This window comes from Copadichromis virginalis, linkage group LG18 (genome assembly GCF_057382275.1).
Source record: "Copadichromis virginalis isolate Kocher_CV1m ecotype Utaka linkage group LG18, C_Virginalis_male_GT1.1, whole genome shotgun sequence".
Lineage (NCBI taxonomy): Eukaryota > Metazoa > Chordata > Actinopteri > Cichliformes > Cichlidae > Copadichromis > Copadichromis virginalis.
The window spans coordinates 32662850-32675399 of record NC_140635.1 but is presented as its reverse complement, the minus strand read 5'-3'; the positions used below and the strand labels follow the sequence as shown (position 1 = coordinate 32675399).

At 39.3% G+C, this 12550-nt stretch overlaps 1 protein-coding gene across 3 annotated transcripts in view; it reads right to left on the bottom strand.

Annotated features, from left to right (window-relative positions):
* Positions 1-9470: 9470 nt before the first annotated feature.
* LOC146688325 (kinesin-associated protein 3-like) overlaps positions 9471-12550 on the bottom strand; it is a 19961-nt gene continuing 16881 nt past the window's right edge. For all 3 annotated transcript variants that reach the window (XM_085438296.1, XM_085438297.1, XM_085438299.1), the window contains exons 17-20: positions 12356-12441; positions 12109-12265; positions 10825-10909; positions 9471-10642 (exon numbers count right to left, since the gene is read on the bottom strand). In XM_085438296.1, the coding sequence (XP_085294422.1) occupies positions 10540-10642; positions 10825-10909; positions 12109-12265; positions 12356-12441 (431 nt within the window). In that variant the 3' untranslated portion in view covers positions 9471-10539. The remainder of the gene's footprint in view (positions 10643-10824; positions 10910-12108; positions 12266-12355; positions 12442-12550) is intronic.

Below are 12550 nucleotides of genomic sequence, written 5' to 3'. Positions count from 1 at the left end.
GATTTTTTTTTTTAAAAAGTCGCTTTAATAATTCATTTGATTTGGTCCTCTTTAACCAATAAGCTCCAACTAATGCACGGAGATCTTTCTGAGACCTTTCTAAAGCTGTTGTGGCAGGCATGTAACCACCAGGATGAATATTCAGTTGGATGGTCAATTCAGTTGGATGGTCAATCAAGCACAATGATAAAATGACCGGCAAACCATTTGGTAATAGTTTTGGCACTATGAGAAGGTGGAAAGCCCTGCTGGAAAGGAAATCTGCATCTCTATAAAGCTTGTCAGTAGACTGAAGCATGGAGAGCTCTATAATCTCCTGGTGGACAGCTGCGATGGCCTTAGATTCGAGAAAACACAGTGGACCAACTCCCACCAATGCTAGCAAGATGACATGCAAACCACAAAACAGACTACCTAAACTTCACACTGGTCTTCAAGCACCTTGAATTTCGTGTGTCAACACACAAGGTGACACACATTTGAAACACGAAATTTCAAATGAAATGCAAAGTTGGTTCATGAATAGTTTGATATTCCAAATATGACAGTTGTGCCTCCTTTAAGTGTTGGCTTACCTGCATGCCACTCCAGGAACTGTAAAAAACAAGATTGATTAAGATGAAGATTGAAGTTTTGATTTAAAGTCATGTCTGTGAAGGTTCTCAGTCATCCAGGTCATCGTAGTCAAAGGAGCTTGCAAAGAAAAGCGTCTGGACTTCTTTAAGTTGCTTGAAGACGTTTCACCTCTCATCCGAGAAGCTTCTTCAGTTCTAAGGTCAAATGGTGGAGAGTCCCAGATATAAACCTAGTGGGAGTAACCCCCCACAGAGGGACAAAAGGACCCCCTGATGATCCTCTAATCGCCTGAGCCAAGGTGTGAAACTGGGTGTGGGTCCCAATCAGCCAGAGTTTCGGGTGTGTTCATTGTGAAACCTGGCCCCACCTTATCATGCGAATTCCTGAGGTCAGATGGCCCAGGATGTGAGTGGGCGTTAAGGCATCTGGGAAGGGATCTTAAAACTGGATTATAGATGGCAGAGAGTTGGTGTCGTAAACCCCCGCCTCTGTTCAAAGATGGTCGCTCACAGTGGACATAGATGGCTTCTTTCACTCCTCTTTCAAACCCTCTGTCCTCTCTGTCCAAAATGTGAACATTGGCATCCTCGAAAGAGTGACCTTTATCCTTAAGATGCAGATGGACTGCTGAGTCTTGTCCTGTGGAGGTGGCTCTTCTGTGTTGTGCCATGCGCTTGTGAAGTGGCTGTTTGGTCTCTCCAATGTAGAGGTCTGGGCATTCCTCGCTGCACTGTACAGCATACACCACATTGTTAAGTTTGTGTTTTGGCGTTTTGTCTTTCGGGTGAACCAGTTTCTGTCTGAGCGTGTTGCTGGGTCTGAAATACACTGGGATGTCATGCTTGGAGAAAACTCTCCTGAGTTTCTCTGATACACCGGCTACATAGGGGATGACAATGTTGTTGCGTCTGTCCTTCTTATCCTCCCTCGCTGGTGTCTGGTCTTCTTTTCTGTGCCTCTTTGCTGACTTTAAGAACGCCCATTTAGGATAGCCGCACGTTTTGAGTGCTTCCTTTACATGTGTGTGTTCCTTCTTTTTTCCTTCAGGCTTAGAGGGAACATGTTCTGCCCGGTGGTGTAATAATAATAATAATGGATTGGATTTATATAGCGCTTTTCAAGGCACCCAAAGCGCTTTACAATGCCACTATTCATTCACTCTCGCATTCACACACACTGGTGGAGGTAGCTACGTAGCCACAGCTTCCCTGGGGCAGACTGACAGAAGCGAGGCTGCCATATCGCGCCATCGGCCCCTCTGGCCAACACCAGTAGGCGGTAGGTGAAGTGTCTTGCCCAAGGACACAACGATCAGGACAGAGAGCCCGGGGATCGAACCGGCGACCTTCCGGTTACAGATACGCTTCCCAACCCCCTGAGCCACGGTCGCCCCAGTAATTAGGGTCCTAATTACTCCAAGTTTGTGTTCTAAAGGGTGATGGGAGTGCCATGGGCTCCCCCGTGTCACCTATTGTAGCCAACCTTTACATGGAGGAAGTGGAAAGGAAGGCTCTTGGCTCTTTCAAAGGAAGAGTACCCAGCCACTGGTACAGATATGTTGGACGACACCTGGGTCAAAATCAAGACACAAGAAGTGGAATACTTCACTGCGCACATTAACGCTGTGGATAAAAACATCAAGTTCACCAGGGAAGACACAAAGGACAACTGTTTGCCGTTCCTGGACTGCGCTGTGCACATTGAAGAGAACGGCAAACTCAACATCGAAGTTTACCGGAAGCCCACACACACGGACCAGTACCTCCTCTTTGACTCCCATCCCAGGTTTCACAATGAACACACCCAAAACTCTGGCTGATTGGGACCCACGCCCAGTTTCACACCTTGGCTCAGGCGATTAGAGGATCATCAGGGGGTCCTTTTGTCCCTCTGTGGGGGGTTACTCCCACTAGGTTTATATCTGGGACTCTCCACCATTTGACCTTAGAACTGAAGAAGCTTCTCGGATGAGAGGTGAAACGTCTTCAAGCAACTTAAAGAAGTCCAGACGCTTTTCTTTGCAAGCTCCTTTGACGATTTAAAGTCATATTTGCTTTAACTAGTAAATTTTAAACACACTATTTTAACTTTAAGATGACTTTGCCTTCTCAGCCTACTGCCAGTAGACTGTTTATACTTTATAGAGCAATCAAGACATTGGCCAAGTCATGTGTGGAAGACCCTAAATCTGAGACATAATGAATAAGTCAATCAATTATTTTCTTCCTGACGAACATTTGAACAGATGCATTGTACATTTCATCTTTTAATCACATTGAATGCAAAAGGCATACATATTTTTATTGTTTTTATCATAAAAATGCAAACAATAAATGTCCTGTTGATCTAAATTTGAATTATAACTTAAAGTCTGTTTAAATAATTAATTAATCATTTAATTTAAGTTGTATTTCACATATTCTTGTGCAGGAAATAGATGTATAAAGGCCAGCATTTAAGAAAACTTTGATAACCACTATTGTTAAGTGACATCCTTGGACTACTCTGAATAAAAAGCTTATATTTTATGCTGGTAGATTGGTTTTTGCAGCTTAATCTAATTCAGCATCTCTTATGAATTTTTCTGTAGCTCAGGCGGTAGAGCAGGTCATCTACTGATCGGTTGGTGGTTCGATTCCTGGCTTCCCCTAGTCTGCATGCCCAATATCCTTGGGCAAGATACTAACCCCAAATTTCTCTCCGATGCATCCATCGGAGTATGAGTGTGTGTGTGAGTTAGTTACTTAGAAAGCACTTAGAAAAATGTGCTTGTGCGAATGGGTGTGAATGGGTGAATGCACAAGTTGTGTAAAGCGCTTTGAGTGCTCAGAGGTAGAAAAGCGCTATATAAGAACCAGTCCATTTACCATTCTTCCTGCAGTATTTTAGTAATACGATCAGATGATACATAATTGTTTTGTTTGTTTGGAGATGGTGGAGGATTACAAATACCCTAGTGCTCAGCAAAAGACTCATTCAGCCATGAAGCGCCACACAATGCCACAGGAAAACATTACTAACTGTAGCCATTAAACAAAGCAGCTGCTTTGTAATTCTCAAAGATGCAAAAATACAGCTGAAAAACCGAAAGCCTTGATAACAAAGGTCTTCACCCCAAAACTGGTGTATTGTAATAAAAACTGTGATTATTCATTCTGAACCATTCTTAGACAGCAATAGGTCAGCCAACTATTTAAGAAGTAGTAACATAGTATGTAACCAGCTAAAATGAGGTTTGCAAATGTGAACAGAGTTGACTACTAGTGGCATATTCCTTTTATATTAATTGCAAGACATTGTATGCACTAGATTATATGTAAGTAAGTAAGTAAAATTTATTTATATAGCCCTTTTTATAGATAAATAAAATCAGAAATAAGAATAAAATAATAATAAAAACAATAAATAGAAAAAATAAAACAAATTAATTAAAAGCTTGTCTGTATTGAAATCTTCAGCTGCTTTTTAAAAGAGTCAGTGGAGTCTGTGCAGCGTAAAGACAATGGACAAGAATTCCACAATCTTGGTGCCACTGCCTGAAAAGCCCCATCCCCGTGTTTTGAACCTATTACACGAGACCAAAAGCAACCTCTGACCTGAAGACCTAAGTGCTCGGGAACTGAGTGGGAGCTGAGCACTCCTAAAACTCCTAAAGAACCTAGACTGGCCCTGCTCTCATCTGTGAAAATTACCAAATACCTCCTGCCCTCAAAGTCTTGTGCTTTTTCCACAAACTAACCACTGCATGAACAAAACTGACAATGAACAGATTGTCAGTTCCAGTGTGTGATATGAACCATATCCCACAGTGTCCTCTAATGTTGTAGTTACAACCGATGTGACAACCAACATTTGTTTTTATGAAACACTTTTGTTTAACACAAAATAAAATTAACTTAATCATAAACGTTGTGCAAGGTAATTAAGTTTTAAATTATATTTTATAAATAACTAATTAAATGTATGTATGTATTCATTTTATTTTTCTGAAATATAAGTGTAAAAAGGAGCACTATATTTCATAAATATATAGTACCAACAACAGTCGCCTCAAGGTAGTTTGACACTAACAGTAATAGGCTTATAACATATCAGAAATATATTGTGGGCCTAAACCATTCGGTACTTTGTAAACCTACAGGAATATTCTAAAGTCTAGCCACTGGAAAGTCACACTGCCCCAAACAGACATTCATGTTGACAAAACAGGGAAAGAGTTTTTGTATTTTCACGCTTACATATTGGGATGCTGAACATGACTGTTACTGGAAGATTGCTTGTACAACTTGTTATAATTTATCTTGCTAATTAAGTCCATCCATCCATCTTCTTCCGCTTATCTGGAGCCGGGTTGGGGGGGCAGCAGCCTAAGCAGAGAAGCCCAGACCTCCCTCTCCCCAGCCACCTCCTCTAGCTTGTCCAGGGGAACACCAAGATATAATCTCTCCATCGTGTCCTGGGTCTTCCCGGGGCCTCCTCCTGGTGGTTACATGCCCAGAACACCTCACCCAGGAGATGCCCATGGAGGCATCATTGTCAGATGCCTGAACCACCTCAACTGGCTCCTTTTGATGTGGAGGAGCATTGGCTCTACTCTCCCCTCCTGGTTCAGCCCCTCCCGGATGGCTGAACCTCTCACCTTGTCTCTAAGGGAGAAGCCAGCTGATAGGTTTGTAGCATACACCTATTTGCTGGAACGTTCAAGACAATTTACTACACAGCAAAAAGCAAGACACAAGTAGGCAAAGTTCTTTGTGTTACTCATGAGGGAGACCTGCCTGGAGCCAAGTGTCGTTCCACCCATTTGACCTCCATCAGACTCTCAGCCAGGTTCCCCATAGCACTCCTTTTATTGTGGTTACATGAATATGCATAGGTACATTAACATATGACATTTCATATAGGTATACATGTGGACAAAGAATACCTTGTGTGTGTGTGTGTCGTGTAAGTATGTGTGTGTGTGTGTGTGTCTGTGTGTGTGTGTGGGCGGGGGGTCAAGATGTGACCCCGTGAAGACTCCCCAAAGCTGGTGCCAGGAGTCTAGCGTATCTGAACAAAAGGCCCTTACACTCAGACAGATATACGTGTGTTTGCTATACCATATATCAGCAAGAGAAGATACTACCTCTCCTAGGAGGTGTGTGATCTATTTTTAATTTATAAAGGATAAAAATGTTCCTCTCTAGACCTATTTCATAAAAATCATTCCATTAAAACATTAAAAAAAAAAAAAAGCTACCTGACCTCGATTTATTATTTCATTGCATTGTCATTTACAACATTTCTTTGTTATTCTTGTTTAAAAGTGTTTTACAAAAACAAGGTAATGTCTGATAATTATAGATAGATGCAGAATTGATTTTCCTGTAACTGTGAAAATAGATTTAAACTAAATATGACAGGTTTAGTGTAGATCGTGGATGTCAAACTCCAGTCCTTGAGGGCCAATGTCCTGAAACTTTTAAATGTGTCCTTGCTGTGACACACCTGAACAAAATTAGTAGGTCTTTAGCTAGATTTTAAAGAACTTGACTGCATAATAAGGCAGCAATTCAGCCATTTGATTCATGTTAGAGCAGCTCATGAGTGAATGAACATGGTGCAATAAAAGTACTTTCAGAAGTATTGGGTTGGCTGTAGCTAAGGAGCAGTAGTACAGCAGGTCAGCTGCTGACTGGAAGGTTGGTGGTTCGATCCCTGGCTCCTCAAGTTTGTGTGCCAAATATCCTTGGGCAAGATACTAGATACCACTTTTTTTATGTCCGATACTGATATCATAAATTTGGATATTGGCCGATACCGATATGAATCCGATAGTGTTTTTTAATCAATAAAACTGTTTTTTTAATATCTTGCTGAATTTTGTATAAGTTCATACTCAAGTTTAAATAAACAACAACACTAAAGCTATTCTGTTATACCTGTATGCAAAAAAGTACACTGCACCCAAAACATTTCATAGTTCAATACTAATCAATCTAATAAACTTAAACCTACTCCATCCTCCCTATTCTGGTATTTTAAAGAGTAAGCAACCTAACTAATAGGGTTGCAAACTCCCAGCAAAAAAAAAATAAAATACGGACCCACCCCCCACCTCATGATGCTTAATCGACGTAATCAACTTTAATTTGATGCAGGGTTAAAAAAATGCACAGAAATCAATTATTTTTCAAGAATAATTAAATAGATTCAACATCTTTCTTCAAAAGAATTGCAGACTGCACAGATGGTACCTTCCCAAAGGAAAAAATACTAGCTTACTAGGGTATATTAGACTTAATAGTTACTATATACAGTAATGGACTTCTATACATTTTACATCAGATTCAGATAATTATTTATTAAAAGCTAGATATTTTAAATGAGAATAAGAATGAAAAGTATGTCTTTGTGCCCCCTTTTCCCTGTTCATCCCCTATTGGCCCCCCTGGCTAAACTTTGCTAGATCCGCCCCTGCACAGTTACCAGCCATCAGCTGCGTAGAAAAGGATCCTGGTCTAGAAAGTAATATTAAATAAATTCTAACAACTAGTGATGGGATTTCCGGCTCTTTTTAGAGAATCGGCTCTTTCAGTTCGGCTCACTAAAAAGAGCCGGCTCTTTCGGCTCCGAACCGGCTCTTCAGGTTGTTTTGTTGCTTTAATTAATTTATTATTAACAATAATATAAAATTATGCACAAAAGAAATTACTAATGTAAAAAAAAAAAGTGGTTTTATTTATATATGTTTATATATAAATATATGCGGTGGCCCCTAGAGACAAAACACGTACAAACTCCAAAACACATTTCTAGCATAAGTGATCTAGGTAGCTCTGAACTTCCAAACCAGAGCTACCTAGATCACTTAAATTACACAATTGAAAGCATATGTGTATTGTTTGTGTATTTATACACAAGCATTCATATATATAGTCAAATATATATGGGTGATCGTGGCTCAAGAGTTGGGAGTTCGCCTTGTAATCGGAAGGTTGCCGGTTCGAGCCCCGGCTTGGACAGTCTCGGTCGTTGTGTCCTTGGGCAAGACACTTCACCCGTTGCCTACTGGTGGTGGTCAGAGGGCCCGGTGGCGCCAGTGTCCGGCAGCCTCGCCTCTGTCAGTGCGCCCCAGGGTGGCTGTGGCTACAATGTAGCTTACCATCACCAGTGTGTGAATGGGTGGATGACTGGATATGTAAAGCGCTTTGGGGTCCTTAGGGACTAGTAAAGCGCTATATAAATACAGGCCATTTACCATTTTAATAAAAAAATTAAAAAAATGTTCGTTTACCTGTTATTACCACACACCAAATCCGGTTGTTGGTACTTGCTGGGTTGTGTAGCCACTAGGTAACAAAAGTTCAACACTGCCCCTAGCATCCTGGAGTACTTCTGTTGTCTTTTGTACGTGTTTTGAGTTTTTATGTGCTTCTGAGTTTTTATGTGTTTGGAGTTTGTACGTGTTTTTACGTGTTTTGGAGTTTGTACGTGCTTCAGGGTTCGTACGTGATTTGAAGTTTGTATGTGCTTTGTCTGTAGGGGCCATCGTCAATATACTTTTATTTATTCACTCCACATAAAATGTAATAAATAAATCATAATACAAAACTCAACTATTCACATTTCAACTTTTAACTACTTAAATTTTCAGCTTTTTCCTTTTACAAATTTAAAGTGAAACAACACAAAACACTGCAAACCACAACACAATTAAATATAAATTATAATATGAAAACAAAAAGAAGATGCATATTCTCTGTCATATGGACCTGCATGAATAAACTTTCCGAATCCTTTATCATCTGCAACTGAAAATACTTGTGGATGATTACTATACCGTTCTAATGTGACCTTGTTGTCCCTGGCTCTCTTTCTCTCTCTCTCCCTCCTGCTCTGTTCCAGTGCTACTGCTACCGCCCCTCCCCCCGCTTCCCAGCGTAAAGCACAAGGCTCGCATGCTGAGTGAAGTGGGAAAAAAAGTGCGAGAGAGAGAGGGTGAGAGAAAGAGAAAAAACAAAAACAAACTTATGGTAAAGTAAACAAAAACACAAGTACATATGTGCAAATAGGACTAAAACCAATACTGTATGTAAAAGTTTTCTTCAAACAGACCATCTTTTCCATATGTGGTTTAATCAGTGCCATTTAATATTAATATGCCACCATGTATTTAAAATATACATGTTAAACCATGTTATCAAAGTAGGCATGTTATATTTAGCTTCTTTTTTTAGAGTTTGTTTTTGTTTTATTTTTTAAGTGCATGTTCACAGAGACAACTCTTTTGAGATCTCATTGCTGTTAAAAAACACCCAGAAGCATTATGAGGAATACCCAACGTACACTCTTGTTTCTATTTAAACAGCCATGAGAAATGATGTGCTAGGTGACTGATGATCATGGATGGGTTTTTTTGTGTTTCTTTTTGAAACACATTTTTTTCAGTTCACAGCTATCTTTCCTCAAGGAAAGGATTTCTGGCCTCATTTTATGAACACTGCATTAAGTGTGGTCTGACAGGACAGATTTCGATTTAGCAAGTCTGTGGGGTAGCAGGTCAGAAACATCACATAAATGTAGTGGTTAGAAGAAGAGCTCCCCATAATACTGCTGTGGTTTTGACATCTGTTATAAGCCAAATTTCAAACTACAATAAATCTTAGGGCGCTTTGAGACTGGGTTTGCATTTTTTAAATATTAATTTGTATGTGATGTACATACACTTTGAAATGCATGCAGAAAACTAGAGGACAATGGCAAAGACTAAGAAAATGAACTAATGGCACAGTACCACCTGGGAGTGCTACAAAAAATAAGAAACAAGCATCGTTTACCAATTTTCCTTCTTGGGAATTGTATTTGAAGTCATTGCTGTTTCTTACAATTTAAATCATTAGCCAATGAGATCATGAAAGACATGATGAAATTTTATTTTTCAGCTTGTAGTAACAGAGATGGAAACAGACAGCACTTCACTATTGCACATCAATATAAAAAAAACAACAACAACAACAACAACAACAACAAAAAAAAAAAACAAGGGGGCAGGGGGACAGGTGTTTAAAGCCTTTGCAGTTTCCTAATTTCTAATAATGCTAACATAGAATTTCACTTAAGGAGCTGAAGAATTTCACAGTTTAAAAAAAAAATGTCAATGCGGCTCAGCAGACTATAGCCTGCTCTCCTCTCTGCTGCAGACTTAAGGTATACCAGCGGATCACAGAATGATTTGAACAAACTGTCAGCAACTACACTGCCCTGCAGGTAATGTAGGCACCAGGCTTTTATCTGTTGGTCAGCATTCAGCTCCTACATCAACTTGGACCTTTTAACAGTCACAAATTTACTTATGCAACATTTAACATGAACTGAAATCTATCCCCGACTAATACACAAGGAGGAAGTCTTTTTGTGGAGATCCAGACTAGCTGGCCAGTGTGAAAGCACCCTAGGCTGTAACAACAATGTTCCCATTTTACAGTGACATAGATAAAAGAAACATGCTGTAAACTCATTAAATAAATGTCACATGTTGACATGGTTTTGAAGGAGCCAAAATGAAGGATCTCAAACAGTTCAATAAAGACGCTGAATATTTTTGTATAAATATTAATTATCACATAAGAAAAAAAAAGAAAAGCAAAACCTACCAACATACAGAAGCAAATTTTAAAGAAAGACGTAACTAGTTCTGCTTGAGATGATTGTAAATAGATGAAATAGCTAAGTGAAAATTGTATGCAATCTGCAGTGTTAGTGTGGTCTGTATTATTAATTTCAGCATTTGAAAGCACTGTCTGAATAACTACAACTATTCTTAACATGTCAAGATGAGGCATATGAAATGCTACACTGCAAGGGGCTGTCACTTTAATAAATTAAACAATGAGAGTGGAGTTGTAGATAATGTGTGAATATGCACTTGGTGGAGAGGAATGAAACAAAGACGATGTGAACAAAGCAGACTCAAAGTGTCTATGAGTACTGATAAAAGGGCTGCTCATCGGGTCTGAAGCCATAGGCCGTGGCTGGTCGTGCAGGTGATGAGCTGGTCTGGTCGAAAACATCGCCAATGTCTCTGGTAGACAAAGTTACAAAAAAAAAAAAAAAAAGCCAATTTAACAGTATGAAAAATAAAAATGTGAAACACTGGACTGGGATTTTATAGTGTGGCAAAAGAGGTGGAGGCTTTGATTGCCTGAATTTAAAATTCAGTAAGCTGTAGAATGGCTAGAATGTTTCTGTCTCCTGTTAACTCACCCTGCATGGTGCGAGTCTCCATTCTGCGGTTGCAGGTCACTGAAGAAGTCTGGGCTGACTGAGCCATCTCCTGGAGTTATTCCATCTAAAAGATTGAAGAACACAACAATAAACCAGCAGATACATTTAATTTAAAAAGTGTAAACAGACTAAAAGTCTAAATTTCAAGTTCTAGCCTATTTTGAGTCCCTGCTATGTAGTTACTTACCTGTAAAAGTCAGTTTTTGCTTTTGATGTTAAATGTGAATTTACTGAATGCAATGACATTCAGTACAAATAATAATTTAATAATATCACACAGAAGACATCTCTTCTTATTTCCATCTCTTAAGAGAACCGTCAGGTGGGTTGTTTTGTTATTTCGATTTCGATTATTGATTATTCATTCTGTGAATTTTGTGTGATAAACTGGAATAAAAACAAACAAAAATGATAATTTATGCCTAGAACTGCCAAATAAGTCATTTTGACCCCAGAGAAATGTAAAACACTAATCAGTACATACTTGGCTGTATTGTGTGTAAACAAAACAAACACATATACATTTAGATAAGAATGCTGCTATATCATGATCAAAAGCTAGTTAAAGATAAATAACTATTAGCACAGGCGCTGTAGCCAGAGTTTTTGCTGGTTGAACACAACAGAGACCTGAGTGTTTGTACTAATCCGCACAACAGTGAAATCCAGAGAGGAGCAGCCAAATCGGATGGTTTTAAGGGGTGAGGACTGGGTGAAGGGCTACAGATGGGGGGAAAGTGGATGGTCGGTGTGGGAAGAGGTCCAGTGGCATAAAACAGAGGTGGACAGATTGATACATTTTCAGTATTCTACGTTTACAATAATTTATTTATTAAAATTTGGTTTATTTTGTTGTAGCCGATTGTATGGTAAACTTTTAAATGTAGTCAATGAGCTATTTCACAGTGAGTTCCTTGTTATTAATAGCTTCATTATATTTGCTTTGTTTAATTGTGGACACTAAAATATATTTTACCTTTACAATCTGTAATGAAATAAATCACTAGACAACTTCTAAAAATTCATGTTAAATGCTTATTTTGTCAAATCCTAATCATTTATAAAAATTAAACATCAACTTCCTCAGGAAATGATTTCCTTGCCATTTCTGCTGCTGTTATGGGATGAGGTCAAAATGACAACCTGCCAGTCCCCCCCCCCCCCCAAAACAAACTGTCAAGTCTTGTTGGGAAGGTAAAATTTACTGTCAGGCTGGTCAATTTTCCTGTTCTACATGCACAGCTGAGTCTTTGCTCAGTGTACCTGCACTGTAGAAGAGATCAGTCCGGTCATTGTCGTTATCATAAAGATAAGGCTCAGACTCATCTGCTTGCCGACTCTCAACCATCTCCAGCCACTGGTTGTTGTGGAAACGGAACTTCTCTGACTGAATTTTCCTGCCCCACTCTTCGTCATATTCCTTGGAGGAGACAGACCAAAAATATGAAGGTGCATTTCTAGTCCTTATTTTAGAAAACAGACATCCATCAGTAGCACATTGTTAACTTACAGCAATAATATCAAGGGTGTTGTCACACACTTTTCTAATTTCTGCATTCTTGTCATGCATCAGATCAATGAGGTAAGCTGGAGCCTCTACAAAGAGGGTTAAAGAAAACCCACAGAAATCCTCAGATAGTGCTGTAAGACAGACAGACATATATACATACACACATACAGAGAGAGAGAGCGAGAGAGAAATGAA